Genomic DNA, 22,489 nt, shown 5'->3' with positions numbered 1-22,489 from the left:
AGCTAGCTCATATATTATCCTCTCATGCAGTTATAAATGCAGCATTGTGACTGAACCACTTCTACTTCTGCTGCACGAGATGAGAACACATTTTTATCGTTTTCTGAGTCATGAAAAAGTCTGCGTTTGTGATATATTTCCTTCTTTCTTTACTGCAAGACGTTTGCTCGGTCTAGATGCGTTCCTGTCACGTATCACACATGCGCACTTCAATGAGCTGACAGAAAGTCACACAAAGCACAAAGCTTAGTCAGGGGTGTGTTTAGAGATTTGGGGGCCCTAAGCAAGTGGTCCCTGGGGGTCCCCCTTGGTAGAAATTGCATTCCGCAGGGGCCCCATGCAATTGCGTGATGCCTAAACACGCTACTGAGCTTAGTGTGATTATTGGATGGGAGACATGCTGCAAATAATGTTTAGTAAAGTTTTGTTCATGCATCATCAGAAAACAGCACAGACAAAAATAACATTATTGTAATTTAGAAAATGTATATTGGTTCATCAAAATGAAGATTGATTAAAATTGATTCATCGATATTGTTAACCCAGCACTAATGAAAATTAAGAAAAGGCTTAATATATGGATTTTTATAGCAGCTACTGGTGTGTTTCTGCTTGCATAATCCGTGGTAATAGGTTCCTTTCTCTCTTAAGGATTTTCCATTTGCACACCCACCAGCTAGCACAGGGGAGGGTGTTTTTCTGCCTGAATGGACAGACCTGCTGCTGGTCTCAGGCCCACTATACGCACAAGGATTCCTTTAATGTTTAATAGACTCCAGCGCTGGGATCTCCCCAGAACTCTTGGCTATAGCTGTACATAATGTCAGGTTGCTGCGAAAGTGAAGAATGTTGTGTGGGGAAACCCATGCTGGGATGAACATGCAGTCATGTGTGAAGGGAAGGCATGTTGTAATGGCTGGTTTTAGCTCTAGGACGTTGAAAGTTTTATGAAGAAGCGACACAGTCTGTGCGTTCAAAGTGGTTCTTTATGTGGCTCCGTTCCATTGTTGTTGAAACTAAAACGTTTCCAAGGTTTAAACATTATTTCAGTGCTTTTTTTCTGACTTTGTTACTTATTCTTTTCATTGATGAACCTCATTCATTGATGGAGAGGAGAACCACTGCTTAAAATATGTTTTTACTTTGTGAAGAATTTCATGTCTTCAATAGAGCAAATGTCTAAGAGTGACTTGTCAGACTACTTGAGGTCAGTTAGACCTCATCAGAGATTTGTCAAGGTTAAATTATAGAATGGAAATCTCTTCAGTGCTGTGAGTCATGGAGCTTTGGTTGAGCGGTTGAGAAAGATCACTTGTTTAGTTGCCTTAGCCCTTTTTAGATATATGTTAATATTTTTGAAAGAAGTCTCCTGCTCACTGAGGCTGCATTTATTTGACCAAAAATACAGTTAAACAGTAATATTGTGAATTAATACAATTTGAAATAACTTTTCTATTTTAATATATGTTACATTTATTCCTGTTATGGCAAAGCAAAGTTTTCAGCAGCCATTTCTCCAGTATTCAGAGTCACATGATCCTTCAGAAATAATTTTAATATGCTGATTTGGTTTCTTAAGAAACATTTCTTCTAATTATCATTGTTAAAAACCCGTTGTGCTGCATAATATTCAGTGTTGAGTAGAAAGTTCAAAAGAACAGCATTTATTTGAAATAGAAATATTTTGTCACATTATAACTGTCTTTACTGTCATCTTTGATCAATGTAATGGTTGTGTGTGTGGTGTAAGTTTTTATGTCATATATATGCAACTAATCCATCTTTTATTCATATATTTTGCATATAATGGATATTCAAATGAATTACTATAATGCAGAATATTATGACTTACATAAAGAGTAATAGAGAATAGCTAAATTAATTACACAAGCATTCAGTATATGATTATTATTAAGATTTCTTTAGCTTATCAGTTGTTTAGGTTTTCAGAAAATGCTGCAGATGCTTTTCACATCCGTGCACAGCAGTATCCTTCTGCGATTAAGTTTTTGATATTGAAAGAAATGTATTATTTATATAGAAAGATTACAAAGGAATGCATCCCTGAGGTTAAAACTTGCAGTGCATCCTGTCCTCATCTCTAGCTCTATTTTTTTTTGCAAATAATCTCTTTAGAAGATGCATATAAACTGTGGCAGAAGCACAGAAGTACAGAAGCTTTGCCATGTACAATGAAGAATGTTCATTAATAAAAATACTAATTTTTTTTTTTTTTTTTTTTTTTGTAAAGCAAGATGGGATTTAAACTGCAACTACAAGAGGCAGTTCTCTCAGAAATAAATATATTTTGTGCCAGTTACTTGTTCCCACATTTCACTTTAGTATTTCTTTCATGTCAGACGTATGCTTAAAGAAAAAACAGATGAAGTTACTTGTAGTCATTGATTGATTTTCTCTTCACACTGTGCCATGTAGCACAAGTACTGTAAATCTCAAAGCTGTTTTGCAATACTATACTGTAATGTTTGGCTGTACACTGACTGCACAGTAACGATCACGTGTATGTGTCTGTTAATGTGTGTTTGTAGCGAGCTTTATTGGAACAGAAGCAGAAAAAGAAACGTCAGGAGCCCCTGATGGTACAGTCTAATCTGGACGGGCGCTCTCGAGTGCGCAGGACCCGGCAGTCAGAAGAACAGGCTCCCCTTGTGGAGAGCTACCTCAGCGGCAACAGCAGCACCATCTACCACGGTACAAAAAAAAAAAAAAAACTCTCTCATAATATTTCAAATAACCATAATGCCACAGAGACTCAAGGGTCACGTTCACTCTTGAGGGCATGAGACATTATTCCAAGCTGTCATTACGCTGACATGCCAATATCGACCCAAGCTGCTCAAACAGAGTGGTTCACAAAGGCCAGTGATTGAAAATGGAAATGCTTGTTTGCTGATTGTTCGGCAAACAATGCTGCCATTCTTCGCACTGCCAGCAGTACTGGCTTGAGTTACACTATTGATCTCTGTCCCAGACTGCTCAGTGCTAGATAAACTCTTCCTACAATGTCAGTGCAGACCTCAATCATCTATATTAAAACATTTGCTAGTGTCAGGGGCCTTTCCTCTGAGCTATGAGAAGCCTTTTCTTTATTTTGGCCGACTTGTGAGCAAACATTATTTTTAGCCGTTCATGCTGCATTGTCATGCCATGTTTCTGTTTGGCATTATGGCTACCTTGTTTGTATTACATACCTTATCAGTTTTAATTTAAGTTTTGTCATTTTTATGAGAACTTAAACTTTAGTTTTATTTCAGTTAGTTGTCAAGGCTTTTTATTTCAGCTTTATTTAAATTACTGGAAACTATTTTTAATAGTTTTTTTTGTTTTAGTTAACAGTAACAGCACTGCTGTGCATACTGTAAGCAGTCTTTGAATGCTTATTATGACATGCCGATTAATTTGATGAAGTTCTGACTGTGTCAGAAATGTAGGGTCACATTCCTGCAGTGTGACCGATCCTACGACCTCCGAAGAATCAGTAGAAGTTTTTCCTTAGTTTTTTACAAGCTGAGGGACATTAAATTTTTTCAGTTTTCACGATGCCACACATTCTGTCGATAGAGTTTAACTGGTATTGAAACCAGAACATTCCCGTAAATCATCATTCAGTTGATGCTGATCATTTGACACCTGTGCTGTGGGACTGTTATATTCCTCACAGGCTTGTGTCATTATTAAAGATAGGAATGTCTGTTGATACTAGCGGTATACAGTATTATGAATAATTTACAGTGTTTCCCTCAGTGTTGTGCTGTCTCATCAAAGAGTGAGCACCTTTGGCGCTCATCCTGCATGAGCTTTAGTGAATTGTAACTGTAGTTGATTATGCTGTGCATATTATTTCCTTCTTTGTACATTTGTGTTTGTCAGCCCTATTGGATGATATGAAGTGGCATGTATACCTCATAAGGTGCATTTGCACAGAATATTTTGCTGCACAACAGGGCATACAGTAAATGCATTTACACAAAAATCAGATTTGCAGAAGCGATGTTATTGCATAAAATGATAATTGAAATATGAAATTATTATTAAATTGATTAAAATGTCATAATTTTGTCATATCCAGTTCCATGAAAGCTCAATTACAGGCCTTTGTGTAATTATCAGGTTTGGTAATTTGTGTGAATGAGACAATAATGATACAATATAATTTCTAATTTAATGATATAATAATCGGGCAGTATTATTGATCAACTTTCTCACGCTTTATGGCTATAATCTTGGAAAAAACGACACCTTCCTTCAGTGTTTGCTTGAACATTTCTTTACATGATTGTGTTTTAATTGTGGATTTTAGTTCACTTATTAAGCTTTAATAATGATTAGGCCCTATAATTTAAATGACAGCAACAACATTTAAGGGTTTCATTGCATCTTTATGCAGAATTTGGGGCAGATACAGAGCCTGAACAGAGCAGCTTTTACTCACCTGTGAATTGACGCCTTCAGTCTCTCAAAGCACGAGTAACAAAAAGTAACTTCATTGTTTAACTCTGCGTCACTCTCTCTTTTCAAAAATAGCAAGTCAATGTCTCTGTGGTTTCTTTCCATAACTAAACCATTGCTCACCTTTCTCTCATTCTGACAGGCTTGTCTCTTTATGCCTTTCAGTGGTAGTGATGTACTGTAGCTATTGACAAGCTTCTAACTGACAGTGATATGCACTTTCATGAGTGCATAGACTCAGATGAATCCTCCCAGATCTGTTGCTTGAAGGAAGCTCAGCAGTTCACGCACTTGAAGGACAGTTAAAAGAAGCAGACTGTGAGAGGGAATGAATTGTGCCTCAAAGCTTTGATTTCACAGTTGTTCTGACAGCCACTGAATCCCCTTCAATTAAAATTGCATCCAGGGGTGTACGGGAGCAGTGGAATATTTATTATTATTATTATTTTTTTTTGTGCTTGTAGCCATCTTCTGTGTGTAAGCGTTGTTTCTGCTTTGTGTCTTTGCTAACTCTCTTTCTTCTCCCCATATACCTTAACCCATTTCTTTATTTTCTTTATTACCTTAACCCATTTCTTTTTCCCCCTTTATTGTGTTTTATTTATTTATTGAATTCTCTCACACTATCTTCTCTGCTCCTGCTGGCTCATCCTGCACCTCCTCGTTTAGTACAAGAAGCGGAACAGGAAGAAGTTAAAGCCGTAGCAGAGGTTCAGGCCCCTCGCTCGGCTAAAAAAACCAAGCCGCCTACCTCCACTCCTCAGACTGGCAGCGCCAAGAAGGAGAAAAAGGGCAAGCACAAAGGTCAGCTGAGCAGCCTGTTAACCATCAGGCCCAGCATGTGCACGAAAAGCTGTGTGTGTGTGTGTGTCTGTGTGTGTTTGTGTGTGTGTGTGTAAAGGACATTTGTGCCATCCAGTGATTCAGTTTGTATCATGATCAGCATTACCTGTGCTGTACAGAAGAAACGATTGAGGATGCTCACATGCATTACAACAACATGCAAAAATATTTGTTTGTTCCTTTATGAATGTACTCTACTGTCCAAAAGTTCAGGGTCAGTAAGATTTATTTATTTATTGAAAGTTTTTTTTTTTCATTTGGCAAAATCATTAATTTGATTAAAAGTGACAGTAAAGACTACAGTGTTACAAAAAAAACTATATTTCAAATAAATGCTGTTCTTTTGAACTTTGTTCATCAAAGAATCCTAAAAAAATCATGGTTTCATGATTTAAACTAAAATATTAAGCAGCATTATTAATATTAAGATTGATTTCATGATTTATGATAATAAGAAATGTTTCCTCAACACCAAATCAGTATATTCGAATAATTTCTGTGACACTGAAGACTGGAATAATGACTACTGAAAATTAAGCATTGTCCTTACAGGAATAAATTGCATTTTAAAATTTAATAAAATAGAAAACAAATATTTTAAATTGTAACAATTTTTATTAAAATTTTTACTCTATTTTTGATCAAATAAATGCATCCTTGTTGAGCATAAAAGACTTCTTTCAACGTGTTAAAACAGTAGTGTTTTTTTTTCATGACTTTCACATTGATTTCAAAACTGCCTTGTTGCCATGCACATAAAGTATATGTGTCTTACCATGCAATTACCATGCAATTGTACCCCCCCCCCAGTTGCCAGACGAAATCCTTTGAATAAAACAAAAGAGATAAAATGGCAAATAACTCAATATGGCTTTATAATATCAATAGATACCAATGCATTTTCCTCTGAATACTCAAAGAATGCCTTGCAACTCTTTTGTATAGTTCACAATGATGTGTTGGAAAATGTACAATCAGTTATAAATCTCAGAGCACCATGGCACAAAGCATCCAAGGACGCAAGAAGATAAGAGGGAGCATGCTGATACACTACATCCCCATAATCGAGAACTGGTAGAAAAAAAAAACGGACACTAATTTCTTCCTCCCATTGAATGAAAAGCACAACATATTTCACACAACCAAAATGTAACGTGTTATCAATAATAATACCCAGGTATTTGTACTCTAACACTGAAGTAATTTGGCTCCCCTGAGAAGTCAGAAGAACAATAGAGTTTTCAACATTTAAAACCAGCTTCAAATCACAGAACCTGTGTTGGATAATATCAAAAGCAGTCTGTAAAAAAGCCACAGATTGTTGCTTAGAGGGGGCTAAACAATAAACTATAATATCATTTGCATAAAAATGGAACCTTGCATTATCAATATTAAAATAAAGGCAGTTTATATATATATACTGAATAATAACTGCCCCAACACAGATCCTTGTGGGACTCCCTTAACAACTTCCAGAGGATCTGACTGAACACCTTCCTTCTGTACACATTGGGTTCTACATTGGGAGCTTAGATATAGGTCTATAGTTATCCATTAAAGAAGGATCACCCCCTTTTGACAGAGGAACTACAAATGCTGATTTACAGATCTTAGGGATTGTATTAGTTAATAATGAAAGATTAAACAGATACGTCAGTGGAAGAGAAATAAAATCAGCCGCTAGTTTTAAAAGCAACGGGGCAACATGATCAGGACCTAGCGATTTATTCAAATCTAATTCTTTTAAAGCAGAACAAACATCGGAAATAGTAATTTGTTGAAAAGCGAACTCTCTTGTCCATTGATTACGTTCAGCTTCAACAAATTCTAAATTTGAATTTATATAATTATTTGTTTGAAAAAAAAAAACTGATGCAATAAAATGACTATTAAAACGATTAAGCATTTGCCTTTTATCTACAATGTTGGTAGAATCTGTCATTATATAAGGGGGAAGCTCTGTGATTGTTTTGTTACCAGGTAGAAACTTAATATTTCTCCATATATGTTATTTTGTGTTCAACAGAAGGAAAAAAGTCATACAGGTTTAGAAAATAAAGTTAATTTGCTTTCAAATTGGAAAAAAGTAAACCAATAAAAAGCACATAATTTCAGTCAAACCGCAGCTATTGTAATTTGCCATCTCTCATGTGGTGTGTTTGCTTAAACTACCACAGCTATATACAATATTCTCATGTCTTACTGTTCTCCGTACTGTTTTTGTATTTAATTTCCCCTCATCTAAATCCAATTCCTTGTGAGAGTGTGTTGAGGATTTTCACCACTTTCTCTGTCAATGACAGCGTGGCACATGGCATTAATTAACGCGCCTCTGGAGAGGAACCAAACTGCTGTTCTACTGCCAATTTTTTCTCAAGGAATAACGAAATCCCCTCTAATACTCCTTATAAGAGCATCCGCTGTCCGCCTGCCAAGAGCAGTGCCGAGTTGACCTACTGCAGCCTTCATCAATACATGACACAAACTTTCATGAAATAGACAAATAGACGCATGGACTCAATTCATCAAGCGGTGGCAGTAGTGATGCTTTTAGCTCAACGTCAGCACCAATATGACTCACACAAGGGAGCATTTGGATTTCTTGGGGGCGAAAACATTTATTTTTTGCTTTTCATTTGCTGAAGGTGTGACTTGTAGTTGAGTTGCTAATATGGATATAAACTAGCTTACAGTACAATAAAAGACTAAAGTTGAGTTTATTAAAGTGCTGCAGGGATGACGTACTTTTTCTCGAGACAAGTAAAAGCTTTTTTTAAAAATCACTAGTGGTGTTATCTTGAATAAAATGTGCAAAACTTGTGTTAGCCTCATGTATTGACTTCAGGACAATGGAACTGAAGGGTTTTCTGGGTTCTAGGACTTATTCCTGCAGCACACTATAATGTGATAAGTGAACCTACTGTAAGCACTTCCTGTAAACATACATATTTTTGGTAGTTTTGACTTTACCAATCTAGGTTTGAAGGCTGCTTTCTTTAGTTTTACAAATTAGATTTTACATACACAACATTTATCTGGAAACAGGTATGGATGTGGTTTGGAAGAAGAAAAAATACTGCAAAAAACTGAAAGGATTTGAGCCAGATATGCCTAAAAAAAGAAAAACTTTTTTTATTTTGCTGCATGTCTGAACACAGCTATTTAGTCTTAGCTACCTATTTAGCTACCTGTTCTTCTTTTATTATGGTGCTGCTAGTCGTCTTCTGAGACTGCGACAACAGAACCATCATTATCTCCCCCACACTCGTGTAGCAGCCCTCGACACAGGTCATGGTGCTTTATCCACAAAATAACCTACACAAACAGATCTGTGACTCACAAATGATGATTTCAAATCAGAGATGCTATTTCTGGACCCAAAGCTGTGAAAGAATAAGCTGATGCAAACATATTGTTCATTTTATGGAGACTATTCTTGATTGATCAATATTCTCTGTCTATCTGGCTTTTTCTCTGATGATTACTTACCTTGTTAGGGAGCCCCAACGTCTAAATGCAATACTGATTATTCTGCAATCACAAGCACTAATGCCTCTCGGCCATCTCGTCAGAGCTAATTCTCTGACATTGTTCAGCAGACGAATCCCTGGAGGGGGAAAGAAGGGTCTCAGTAGCTATAATGACTTGATTTGGCCTGGTTGGATGCATGGATGGATGGTAGCTATAATCTGGACGGTTGCATGTAGCTGTGCTTGACTGGGACAACATGTTCTTTCACTACTAGTGACTATTGGATGAAATACAAAACCCAGGATGACTTAAGAGCAACTATTAATAGACAATAGCAAATTCTTGAAACCCCAAGGGCACTTAAAAGCATCAGCACATGCAAAGTTAATTGAGAAGGTTATATATTACATACACTACCAGTCACAAGTTTGGAATAATTCAGATTTTTTAAGTGTTTTTAAAAGAAGTCTCTTACGCTTACCAAGGCTGTATTTAATTGATCAAAATACATAATAATATTGTAATATTAATAATTTATATTAATAGTAATAATGTGAAATATTTTTACAATTAAAAAATATTCAATTTGAATATATTTTAAAATGTAATTTATTCCTGTGGTAGCAAAGCGGAGTCATCAGCAGCCATTACTCCACTCTTTAGTGTCACATGATACTTTAAAAATCCTTCTAATATGTTGATTTCTTTAAAAAAAAAATTATACTTTTATTCAGATCAAATGGATCAAAAGTGAAAGTAAAGACAAAAGATTTCTATTTCAAATTAATGCTCTTCTTTTGATCGTTCTATTCATCAAAGAATCCTGAAATTTTTTTTACCATTTCCACAAAAATATTAAGCAGCAAAAGCTGTTTTCAACATTGATAATAACTGAGCAAAACAAAGCAGCATATTAGAATGATTTCTGAAGGATCGTGTGACCCTGAAGACTGGAGTAATGACTTGTCATCACAGGAATAAATTAAATTTTTAAATATTTACACTATATTACTGTTTTTACTGTATTTTTGATCAAATAATTGCAACCTTGATGAGCATAAGAAACTTTAAAAAAACATTTTAAAAATCTAAATAATCCGGTAGTGTTTGTGTGACAAAGGACCATCAATTAGACTCTAATACTGCAGAGGAATTCATTCACTCATTAAGATTTGAATGTCTGTCTCCATATTTCCATAAATGCCATTATTTTTGTGATACCAAAGTGGATACAGGATGGTTGACATAGTCGAGTTAACAGTGTTACTATGTTGTGGTGGTACCACAGGAATTGATGGGCCCGCTGCCTTCCAGGATGAGGGTCAGGAGCTGGGCAACCAGATTCAGATCCTGACAGTGGGCCACTCACCTGCCCAGGAGAGCGAGGCAGAGGGCCAGGGTGAGGCAGTGGGCAGCACACAGTCACAGGGCAAACAGGACCTACGGGTCACCATGCTGAAGAAAGGTACACCAGCGATAGTCCTCAGGGTGACGCAAACGAGAGTGGAGAGAGAGACAGATGGAAAGAACGCTACCATCATGACGATCGAGACATGCAGATTTGCAGATTGTTCCTCAGTATTATTACTGATCGACTAACATGCAACACAACATCATGTTCCTATAATAACATCATCTGGTGACTAACACTTTGAGATCTATTTACATGCTATAGCACTTAGATTCAGTATCTGCCACTCTCTCCTCCTTCTGTGACATATTTGGATTAGATCATGTCTTTACTGTCTGCATGACATTATTAGAGCCAGTATGATTCGATCTGGACTATGGACAATCATTTTGTCCTTTGCATCTCTTTTTCTGCTAATTTGTAGAACTTACTAAGAGTGAAGAGTTTTTTTTAATCCAAATGTACTCAGTTTGTTATGTCTCTGATGCTCTTTTGGCATCAGAGTGCAGTTATTTGCAGTGTTATTTGCACTGCATAATGCCTCCATGTTTGCTTTATGCCTGCTGCTGTTCTCTCCTCATGTTCTGCTATCGACACGCTATTTGATTAGCTCCTCAATATTTTTTCTTGTTCAAAGGAATCTCCAGTAGCATGAACTTTGATGAAGAAGAGGATGAAGATGATTTGGTCAGTTCAAGTTCATCTCAGCTCAACAGCAACACAAGACCTGGATCTGCCACCAGCAAAAAGTCCAGCAAGGTAGACTGTTTTCTCTGCTTTTTTAAAAGTGGTTAATTAATTTAAGTAAATTAAAGGGTTAGTTCACCCAAAAATGAAAATTAGGCTGCGTTTTACTCACCCCCGAGGCATCCTAGGTGTATATGACTTTCTTCTTGGATGCCTCGGGGGTGAGTAAAACGCAGCCTAATTTTCATTTTTGGGTGAACTAACCCTTTAAGTTGATTTTTCAGTTTTGCACAATGTGAGCAATAGATGCAGACGGCATGGAAGCATGGAGGGAAACAAATCATGGTTACCATAGCTACCTATTCATTGCTAAGAGGAGACTGAAGAGAAATATTTATTATACCATTTAAAAGTTTGGTGTCATTTATTTATTAATTTTTTAAAAGCATCATAATGTATGTATATACAAGTTATGATAGGTCATGCTTAGTGACCACACCATGAGAATCATGTGAGCTCATGGTGACATCATTGTGAGATCAAATTGTTGACGGTAATATGTAAAACTCTTTTTACAGTATGTACCAGAGGGTCACTGTTCTGTCACTCTGTACACCAAGGGGTCCTTGGCCTGCAAAAGGTTAAATATCCGTGGATTAGATGCAGTTCAGCACCAAAAAGATTCTGACTTAACCACCACACCCACAGTATATAATGCATTGTTGATTGAATTTATATCATTTTTGTTGATTCCCCAACTAGCAGTTTTGCATAGTGAAGGTCATTCCTTGTCCGTTGCTGTCTAAACTGAAGCATGACTGCTATTTTGAGCAGTATATGTGCGTCAGCTCCAAATGTGAACTCTTCTGTGTCCAGTTATGTTACGTGTACAATGCTGACACAAGCAGTCTTTGTATTGTCATGCTAGGATGTATTCTCTTGTGTCTATCTTGGCACAAACCCTGCAATGCTGGAAATGGAGGGTCAGAGTCTTGTTGTTTCATATGGCAACAGTGAAATTATTACTTTCTTAAAATAACTTGATGGAAACCGTGCATGTTTGAAGCCCCTGTTCTTACCACTGTCACTGGTGATCACATTGTGCAGTATTTTGTAGAAAATAAAAATGTATTACTAAGAAAAATGTATTAGTAGATAAGTCAAATAGGGAGAATACCTGCAGTGTTATGCAATGTGGCTGTAATATATTCTGAAGATTCTGAACATTTTTATGCTTTTATTAATTGAGAGACTACATGGACATTTTAGAAATGTATTTATTTGTCACACTGCAGAAAAAAATTATAAAGAGAAATGCATTAAACTAAAATCTGTAAACTTTAAAGAAATGGTGACCACTTACAGCATCCTTATCTCATAATTTTCACTTTTGCATATACAGTGGGTACGGAAAGTATTCAGACCCCCTTAATTTTTTCACTCTTTGTTATATTGCAGCCATTTGCTAAAATCATTTAAGTTAATTTTTTTTCCTCATTAATGTACACACAGCACCCCATATTGACAGAAAATTAACTTAAATGATTTTAGCAAATGGCTGCAATATAACAAAGAGTGAAAAATTTAAGGGGGTCTGAATACTTTCCATACCCACTGTACATATATCATATACATATATTTACCTAAAACATTGATGTTGAAAAAAAAAATTGTGCATGTTATTTGTCTTTTATCCAAGTTATTCCAGTAAACTAAAGTCATGGAGTCCAAATTTGGCTGTTATTTATTTGGTTGTATAGTGGCTCATCCATGTCTCTTGGGCCTGACCCTGCTAACGTCACTGGGCTGCTTTGTTGCTCTTTAACGTTTCAGTTTTAATCCAGCTGCTTACATTTCAGACCACAGGGACATTTGATTCATTTACACTGGGGTCCAAATGTCTGAGTGCACTAGTGAAAATGCTTGTATTATGCAGTCTGTACAATGGAGTTGGAGTTCATATCACATTTTACATTATCTCTTTATTTTACATTTTGTGAAATTTGTTGTTGTTTTCCAGGTTTAAATATAACAAATTTCTTCATTTTCAGTGGGGGTTCAGATGTTTATTTATTTATTAGAATACATTTTTACCATATTTAGCATTAACCCCCTCCTCCCCCTAGGTTTACATTAAAAATAAAACAAAAATTGCAAATGAGGTCTCGGACCTCAGATTTATTTATTTATTTATAATTTGTTTCCATTGTAACTGTGTTCCATTATAACTGTGACATTGTAACATTATGCGTTTTACTTTTTTCAGGTTTAAAAAAACCTACATTTACAATAAGATCTTTATTTATCTATTTATTTACCCAGAAGTTTACATATTTTTCTTATTGTACAGTAACTTATCTTTGATTTACAAAATGTCTTGGTTTAAAAAAAAAAAAAATCTGCTTTTTTCTCATGTCTCTGGCTTTTGGATTCATTTATTTATTGTTTGTTTGTTTGTTGAATGTTTATATATAAATATGGTTGTGAATTTGTAATAATCAAAATGTACACTTCTTTTAACATAAATTTATAATTGACTAGGATCGATCTGTATCTGCCTAATCAATGTGACAGGAGGCGACCTCAGCTTCCACCCCATTGGCCAATGAACCATCCATCGACGTAGATGACCTAGAGGAGTTCATTCTCAGACCCGCACCCCAAGGAGTGACTGTGAAATGCAGGATCACACGGGATAAGAAGGGCATGGACAGGGGCATGTATCCCACTTACTACCTCCATCTGGAGAGAGAGGATGGCAAGAAGGTCAGACACATCGAAACACTGATTATTTCCATGTTTTTCTAAAGAGTTTTGCCTTATTTGGAAGTCATCATTGTTGTGCACCAGCAATCAAGCCCAATCAGTGACACTCCATTCCTCCAATTTGCCAAAGGGCTTGAAATGATTGATTCTGATGAAAGGAACCAACTTTAGCCTGCAGGGAGATTTAGCTAAATGACAACTGAACATAATATTGCTGTGCTTGGCAAATGCTTATCCTAAAAATATCAGGACTAAATCATAAATCATATGTTAAAAACAATGTGTTATAGCCATCTTATTTACCTAATAGAATAATACATATAGCCAACTTCCCTTTATGTATCTGTATGGGTTTCATAGTTGTTTATGCCATTTCTCAAAACAAAATATGGAAGCTGTCTCTGATTGTTTGTTTATGTCTCAATCTCTATCAGATGTTTTTGATGTCAGTTTTGTGCTGCTGTTTCGGTGTCCAATTAAATTCTGTTATACATTAGATTTTCCTTTTAGCTGGGAGGAAGAGAAAGAAGAGCAAAACATCCAATTACCTCATCTCCATCGACCCTACTGACCTATCACGAGGCGGCGAGAGCTTTATTGGCAAACTGAGGTACATTTAAAGATGATTCATTGTGTCGTGTGATTCATAAGGTAGCGTAACTTAAATCTATGCTGCTCTTAGAGACAAGAGACATGTGTCTCTTTCTAAACATTCAAGAGGGACCTTTAATGAGTCTGTGTGCATGTGTGCACTGCTGAACCTATTTAAAACTGTAATTGGGTTCATTGCTGGTGTGCAGGAGTGTCCCCATTCATATGAGGAGAAAGCAACTGTGTGCATTCTAATGTCTGAGTGTCATTACAGCACATATAAAAACATACATATTTGATATTGCATATGTTACAATTCCATAATTCTTATTAGTACTAAAAAAAAAAGCTTTAATTTATATAATTTTTCTTCTTTTGCTGTTGGTGTGAAATGTGGCCTGAACATATTCTTGACAGTCTTTGGGAGCTTCATCCCTTTGCTGTGACACGCTGAAAACTTCATTGTAATAATTTCATCAGTAAGTACAATGTCATCCCCACAGATCAAACATTATGGGTACCAAGTTTACGGTATATGACAGCGGTGTGAACCCAGTCAAGACCACCTCCAGCCTAGAAGCAGGGAATCTTCGACAGGAGCTTGCCGCAATCTGCTACGTGAGTTTGTGAGCATGATCTCGGTCAATGACTAGCACAGAGCCAGCACTCAGCCCTGAGGGCACTACATTTTAGAGCCACAAGCAACGATGAGCCAAGCCTGACCTCTGGTGGCTGTTTTTTTACATAGCAATACCACTGATGAAGGAAAAACAGGAAATAAAATGCTTGTGTAGATGAATGATTTCTAAGAATTTCTCTTCAGTGAGTAGATTTGAGAGTCACATGTATATAAACATGGTGACTAATTCGCATGTTTGTGTTCTGTTCCGCAGGAAACGAATGTTTTAGGGTTCAAGGGGCCTCGGAAGATGAGCGTCATTATTCCTGGAATGAACATGGACCATGAAAGAGTCTCCATAAGGCCTCGAAATGTGAGTGCAGGGCTGTTTCGGATAGCATAATGCATAATCCAGCATGTAGGCATAGTTGTGTTTAAATAGGCTGTAATTAGCTAGAATCTCAAAAGGATCATTGTAGTTTTCAAAATACGAAATACTTACTCAGAAGTACTTCCAGGATCAAAGCTCAGAGGAAGAGGAGGCTGTTCAAATTTGCAGGATGATATCTTATTGAAGACGTTTTTTTAAATCAATTTTTTATGTACATTTTTTTCAATTTGTTAATTTACATGTTGCCATTTGTGTTACATGACCAGTAAAATGCTAGGTAATGTATGACTTATGTAAAACATTAGTCTGAGGCTACCAATAACCCGTGACCTATTTTTTATATTCAAACGTTAGTGTTAGTGGCAAAGTTACATGCTCTTTTAGCTGTGCATTTACTGAATGAGCACTGTGCAATGTCCGAACTGATTGCACTGCATTTTATATATAATCATTTTCTATTCTTAACTGTTTTGAATTCATTTTAAACCTCTTAAATCAATTTTTAAATCATTTTCAAAGTTTTAAATTCCTTGTTTTATTGTTGTGATTATTTTTTTAAATAATTTTTTCATTTCGTTCATGTAAAGCACTTTGAATTACCATTGTGTATGAAATGTGCTATATAAATAAACTTGCCTTGCCTAATGGAAAGCTAATTCCCCACATCTGCCTGTTGTTTTGCAGGACCATGAGTCTCTACTGGCTCGATGGCAGAACAAAAGCACTGAGAGTGTGATAGAGCTTCACAACAAGACGCCTGTGTGGAACGATGATACGCAATCATATGTGCTCAACTTCCACGGCAGGGTCACCCAAGCGTCTGTCAAAAATTTTCAGATCATTCATGACAATGACCGTGAGTTAAAAATTATCATCTTAAGCTTTGTGTACTACTTGGTTTACAAGGCAATGGACAATAGTAATTTTAGAACAATATTAACCTTAAAATGTAATTAATGTTGTCGAATTAAAATCTGTAGTAGAATTTATTGAACATTTAATTTGTACTTTTAATACAATTCTTTTGTAAAAGAATGTTAAGTACATATAATAAATTATATATTATATCTGGAGATATACACTGGCCTCAAAATGTATTTGGACACTTGTAAGCCACAATTAGAAATGTATAACATAATTGCATTATTTAGAAAATATCAAAACGTGTAATTTATTTGAAAGAAATATATCACAAATACACGTTTCAGTAAAAACATTTCACAAAATGAAGTTTGTTAGGTTTCAGTATATGACAGTAAATATATAGTTTAAAATAGAGATAAAATGTCTAACTGTCAAACATTGTGGAACATGTTCATTTGATGAACTACAACTGGTGGTTATTCTGCTAGTGTGATTGTGAGAGAAATTGACTTCATACATCCTTCTAAAATTACCTGTTTAAAAATAATTGAAAACGTGTTTCAGAAAAGTGATGTTAGTTCTGAGAAAAGCACTAGCATTACTTGTTTGCCAAAGCCACTTAGTTTGATATTTTGTATCTAATGCAATGAAAATCAGATATTTTAAATTGTGTTTTTAGTGTCCAAAAGTGTCCAAACACTACATACTCCAGAGATGGATTTATTTTAGAAGCCACACAGAGAAGTACCTGTTTGTTTTGTCTGTATTCTCATCCCTGTATTCTCTCTTTCGTGAATGCAGCGGATTACATTGTGATGCAGTTTGGTCGTGTAGCAGAGGATGTCTTTACAATGGACTACAACTACCCCGTGTGTGCCCTGCAGGCGTTTGCTATTGCTCTGTCCAGTTTTGACAGCAAGCTAGCCTGTGAGTAGCCGTCTCTCTCTGCCAGCCACAAGCACGACAGGACCCAGCCAGACTGCTTTACAGTCCCAATCACTGAGTAAAGGGCTGCGGTGAACTCCCAAGCAGCAGGGTCCCTCTCTCAAGATCCTCCTTTGGAGGCATGAATGCGTATCGAGTTTGTTTCTTTGTGTGGATGTGCGTGAGCAAGGTGACATTTCTGCTTTTTCAAAAAGGGCATCACAGTTGGGGGAAAGCACAAAGACTTCAAAGCTCAAATGCGTGAGATTATCAGAAGAGGATGCATTCGTTTGAATCGACAGTCAAAAATATCCTACTCACTTTCTTTACTTAATCGTCAAGCTAAAACTAACCTTACGCTAATGTTAAAATAAGGATCTTTTACAGTAGTACTTGTGTCCCTAAGATTAAAAACAAAAATCATTTTGCCATGGTCATAATTCTAAAAGAATTAATGTTCACTAACCAATCAATTATGATTTTTCACAAGAAATATAACATGTAGCTGTGATATAACAGTTTGGATATTTGATTTAATGCACTTTTGTAAAATGACTTTCATATGTGACATTTCTTCAGTTATACATGTCACTTGTTTCATACATGTCTTTTAAATATGTAATGTATCAATTCATGCTTCACAAGGACTCCAAAGCCAGTATGAAGTATGACAGACTAACATATTTATCCACTATTTATGTATTTATAGATTTCCATACCATCTGCTGCTTGTGTCTTACCCCGTGCCCATAATTCATGCTTCAAGCTCAAAGCTTGACCAAGGTGCCTTCGCATTCGAGCTTTTGGTGTGGATTTCTTAAAAATCAACTGATGAATGTGTGACATTTGCACAAAATAGACGTAATCATTATCACTTCTGCAAACGGTTTATCTACCGTTTTTAAGGGAACATGAGATTCAAAAATGACTTTTATATTATTAGAACAAACCAAAATGAATGGTTCACCAAATCCAGGTCCACACCAGTAGCTCTAGTGTGAAAGCCCCTGAAGTCCTACATGGTGGAAGAAGTGTGTAGTAAGTCATTTTATGTGAGGGTCAATATCAGGGTAAGTACATTATCATCTCATACTGACCCACTACATTTGTAGGGGAATGTACTGAGCACTTTATTCAGAGATTAATGGTGGAAAGCTGTAAATATTGTGCCTTTGGACGAAACACTTGTGATGCTTGAAGTTGGTGAGATGCTACATTGTTTTCTTAAGCCAGCGTTGTTTATCATGCAGTTAAATTTAAGCTTCTGCCTTTGTTCTTGAGAACAACGTGTATATTTCCAGTATACTGGGCTATAACCTTTCCAGAAAGATCAGGTTTATTTGCCTGCTTGTGGAATAGTTGCTTTTCGGAACAGAGTAACTACTTATTTGAGACAATGAGGCGAGTAAGTACGTTTACATGCACTTTTAAAAGTTTGATTTCTGTCTGCCTACATTAGTAATTTGTCATAGAAACATTTTAGTCCAACTGAAATCTGATTTTTGGGGTCGGACTACCATAACTTGATAAAGTGATTGTAGCTTGATTATAACTGTGCATGTAAACATACTGTACTTAGCAACACCGTTTGTTCAAGTCATCTATTAAATTTCCTGCTGCATGAGGATAATTGTGAATGTGGATCGAACAAAGTGTCAGTGTGGAATTTACACAAAACTCAAATCATCATCTTTAATTGTATTATAGCTTGTACACTTCAGTGTCTTTGCTGAACAATGCTGATGAATGAAGAAAGGAATAAGTGAAGTTGTATTATCAGTGTGGCAATTTAACTAAAAAAACATAACAAAACAAACCCTGCTTTACCAACTTCCCTTAAAGGCAGAGTAAGTGATTTCTGGTAGCCAATGTTGATATTTGAAATCACCAAAACAAACACGCCCCTACCCCAAAAGGGTCTTGCTCCTATTTTGATAGCTCGGCCCCACATATACGTACGCAACCCAGGCAACGATTAGTTCTGTGAAACAAAGCAAAACCAATGTTACACCGTGTCTACGGACGTGAGCGGCGAGGCGCAACAAATCCCTGACAGAAAACTGCTGCCGGGTTCAATTTATGACGTGCTGACACAAATTTCAAATGGTTTTCAACGGTCGTTTGATCGCGTCCAGTGTAGACAGACTTTAGCTGTTGTAGACACGGTGTTACTCACCTATCGAGAAGAAACAAAGCAACCTCGGCGTCCGATCGCAGGCCTCCGCTCCTTGAGTTCTCTCCAGCGCTGGAAAGCTGATCCGATATTTACACGGGTCCTACTTCTTGCCTTATCGTTCCGCAGAAGTTTTCCTCTTTTGTTTTTTATCCGCCATCCCTATCTTTCTGTCGCTCAGCTCGGCTAATGTCCGTCCCATGCACTGAAAGCCCTCTCCTCCACATCACGAGTAGACACGCCCCTTATTGCTGATTGGCTACAAGTTTGTTTTGCGATTCGGCCCGAATCAGTTTCGAAGAACGGACCCCTGGTTTGCGATGCAAATTATATGTCAATATGACAAAAAATTATTTAGCTAAATATAAAGTTTAAGCAAAATAAGACAATAATAATAATAATAATAATTTTATTTTGCAGTACAACTATAAAATTACAATACTAATTTTAATCTTAATTTCTTCATTTTTAAATAAACTATCAAGCTCTGAAAAACTAAACTTTAATTTAAACTTGAACTTTAATTTCAGCCTTTGCAATTTGATAATTGCACTAAGCCATAGCATAATTATGGTTTTATTTTGATTAATCGTGCAACCCTACACTCTCAGCAAAAAAGGTACAAAAACTGTCATTGGGGCGGTACCTTTTCAAAGGGTACTAATATGTACCTTTGAGATACCAATTTGTACTCTTTAGCGGTAAAGAAAAACAAAACCTGTACCTTTTAAAAAGTTATCGCCCCAGTGACAGTTTTGTACCTTTTTTGAGAGTATACCAACAGGTGGCCTTCAGTGCAGAGGTTATATAAATGTATTGGGATATGGGTGCTGATTTCATTCTTCCCCCTTTCTATCCAGTCATATGGGCAGTTGGGCACTGGTCTGAATCCAAGTAAATGACAGTACAAGAGAGTTTGTCTGTGAGGTCTAGTCTTTTTCAATGTGTGTATTTGGTGATTTGATACAAATGCTCTTGCACTGAAACAGAGGCACACTGGAGAGAGACTGTAGGTTCAAGCTGAGAGGAGAGCAGGTGAATGGAGGGAAAGGTTTGGCTCTGTCAGTTTATTTGGTCATGGCTTTCATCCACCTCACACAGACCGTCAGAGAACTGACAGGCCATGCAGATGTGGGCCATCAGTGGATCCAGAAATACAGAACATGGCCCAAGTTGCCTTTAAAAACACTTATGAATAATGTAGTCATCATCATTATTATTTTTTGTTGAATAATTTTGTTGTACCATAAGTATTATTTTAATGTATTTTTTATGGCTTAATGATGCTGTTTTTCATCAAAGTAAGTAATTATTGAGAATATACTGATTCAATGTGACGTGTGTAGTTTTTCAATTTTAAAATTAGGCCCTGTGCCTACAGGGGGATCGTATCATTTTCTGATGGGAGCAAATCCACCACAGACCCACTTAGCTGTATTATTTTACATTTGGCAAAGTTACAATGTCTGCTTTAGTGCACTATGGCAAATTTATCTTTTATTTGTACGTAAAACAACAGTAAGACATGCAGAGTAGAGTTGAAGGCACCAAGGTTTCTCTGAGTTGAAATTCCACAGAACGTATCCTCTCGATTCATTTGACCATTTCTTTGATGGGTCTTTTTCAAATGTTTTCAAGTTTTATCAAGTGGGCCTTCCTAGAGTGCCTCATACTTCTTTGCTGGCCAGAGATAATCCACTTTAAGGTTAAGAAGGAATTCCTGCACATTTCTGTTGAAGCTCCATTTGTCAACACATGCTTAAGAGCCTATGCCATCTGAAACTTTTTTTCTTCTCTTCAAGGATGTTAGCATTAGCTATGCTAGTTGATGGTGATGATTCTATATTATATCCATTCCCTTCTTTGAGGATTAGGTAAGGCATCTGATTTGATTACGTTTTTGATTTATCAGCCGAGTACTTGAATAGACAGATTACTAACATGCTTATCCTTAGTTTGTACTTTTTTTATGAGAATGTACTAATCTGTATCTTTTAACCCTAAAGCATATTTTTAATTTGGACATTCTTCTTGATTTTTTTTTTTCCATAATTAAATTTCAATGTGTCTTCACTGCTCCAGAGACTCTTGTTATATCAATTCGAAAAACTCTGTTCTGGAGTACATCAGGTAGTCCCTACCTCAATTAAAGCCGTGCTCATGTCAGTGAAAAGTGGGTTGTTTTGTGTCTATTTGTAGTGTTTTTGTGTTGCCTGCTTGGCTGGCCAGATGTGAGGAGGAGAGGTATGGAAGGTCAGGGCTGCTGAGTTCACTACTCTTTGTTGTGGAGCCTCACACTCAGTGAACCAAACCACTGGCCATGGAGGTCAACCACAGCATTGATTCCTGCCGCCTGTCAATGTGTCAGAGTGCATGCGAGCATGTGTTTCAGAGGAAAAAGACCAAAGTAGAAAGACATGAAAGGCCTGTTTTGTTTTGAATATTTGTAATGGCCCTCCAAGACTCTCTGCATAAAGATTGTGTAAACAGCAAAAATAGAGTGAAGAAAGACAAGAGTGCAGTGGAAGTGGTCTGCCTGGATAGTGTTGTCATCTGACATCATTCTCTCTCTAATATAGATAGCTTTTCTCTATTAAATAGGTAAAATCACACTTCTGAATTAAATCAATCAATTCACTTTTGATTTAAATATACTGAAAAAGAATACGTTTTGGAAAAATGTATGTTGGTTTAGTGTTCTAGATTGCCGTGTTGAAATTCTCATGCAACGCCTCATGTTTTAGCAGCCGGTTGTGTTTCTGGCAGATGATGACCTCTGATGTGAGCCAGATGTGCTTGTATGCTCTTTAAATCACATGCAAGTTGAGTTTAATAAGGATTATTGCCAGATTTAGGAGTGTCAAAGCAATTAACGCCTACATCATCATCATAAGATTTTGGAGATGCTAATGTGCTGTTAGGTCTACAGCTTTGGCTACATGTTGAATCAAGCTTGCTCACTGTAGGAGACACAGCTGAGTGATTCATGCTCGTTTAGTCTCAGTAGCTTGGATGGACTCATGAAACATAGTCAAAATACTAATTTATTGTGTTTAAAAGTCACATTATTCATCTGAATGCAGTTTTATTGCTGCCAAAGTGTCTGCACGACTCAGTTTGCACTTTGTTTATATTCAGAACTTTTTGGTGTGTTAGCAGCCCTCATTTTTTAAGTTTGGGAAGACCAGCAGTGTTCGAAATAGTGTACTACCATACCTGTCTTACCGTTTCTACAATGCGTATGTTTGGAATTTCCAGATGACCGTGCAGTATTGCATC

General features: G+C 36.6%; 1 protein-coding gene across 2 annotated transcripts in view; it reads left to right on the top strand.

Annotated features, from left to right (window-relative positions):
* Positions 1-18,877, top strand: part of LOC107754678 (tubby protein homolog) — a 97,806-nt gene extending 78,929 nt beyond the window's left edge. For both annotated transcript variants that reach the window (XM_016571223.1, XM_016571224.1), the window contains exons 3-12: positions 2,550-2,712; positions 5,140-5,274; positions 10,073-10,249; positions 10,833-10,954; positions 13,457-13,648; positions 14,146-14,258; positions 14,743-14,857; positions 15,133-15,231; positions 15,934-16,105; positions 16,915-18,877. In XM_016571223.1, the coding sequence (XP_016426709.1) occupies positions 2,550-2,712; positions 5,140-5,274; positions 10,073-10,249; positions 10,833-10,954; positions 13,457-13,648; positions 14,146-14,258; positions 14,743-14,857; positions 15,133-15,231; positions 15,934-16,105; positions 16,915-17,048 (1,422 nt within the window). In that variant the 3' untranslated portion in view covers positions 17,049-18,877. The remainder of the gene's footprint in view (positions 1-2,549; positions 2,713-5,139; positions 5,275-10,072; positions 10,250-10,832; positions 10,955-13,456; positions 13,649-14,145; positions 14,259-14,742; positions 14,858-15,132; positions 15,232-15,933; positions 16,106-16,914) is intronic.
* Positions 18,878-22,489: the final 3,612 nt, after the last annotated feature.

Source organism: Sinocyclocheilus rhinocerous, unplaced genomic scaffold (assembly GCF_001515625.1).
Source record: "Sinocyclocheilus rhinocerous isolate Xijiao unplaced genomic scaffold, SAMN03320098_v1.1 scaffold742, whole genome shotgun sequence".
NCBI classification, from domain to species: domain Eukaryota; kingdom Metazoa; phylum Chordata; class Actinopteri; order Cypriniformes; family Cyprinidae; genus Sinocyclocheilus; species Sinocyclocheilus rhinocerous.
Note: the sequence above shows the minus strand (reverse complement) of the source record. Positions and strands in the feature narration are given on the sequence as shown.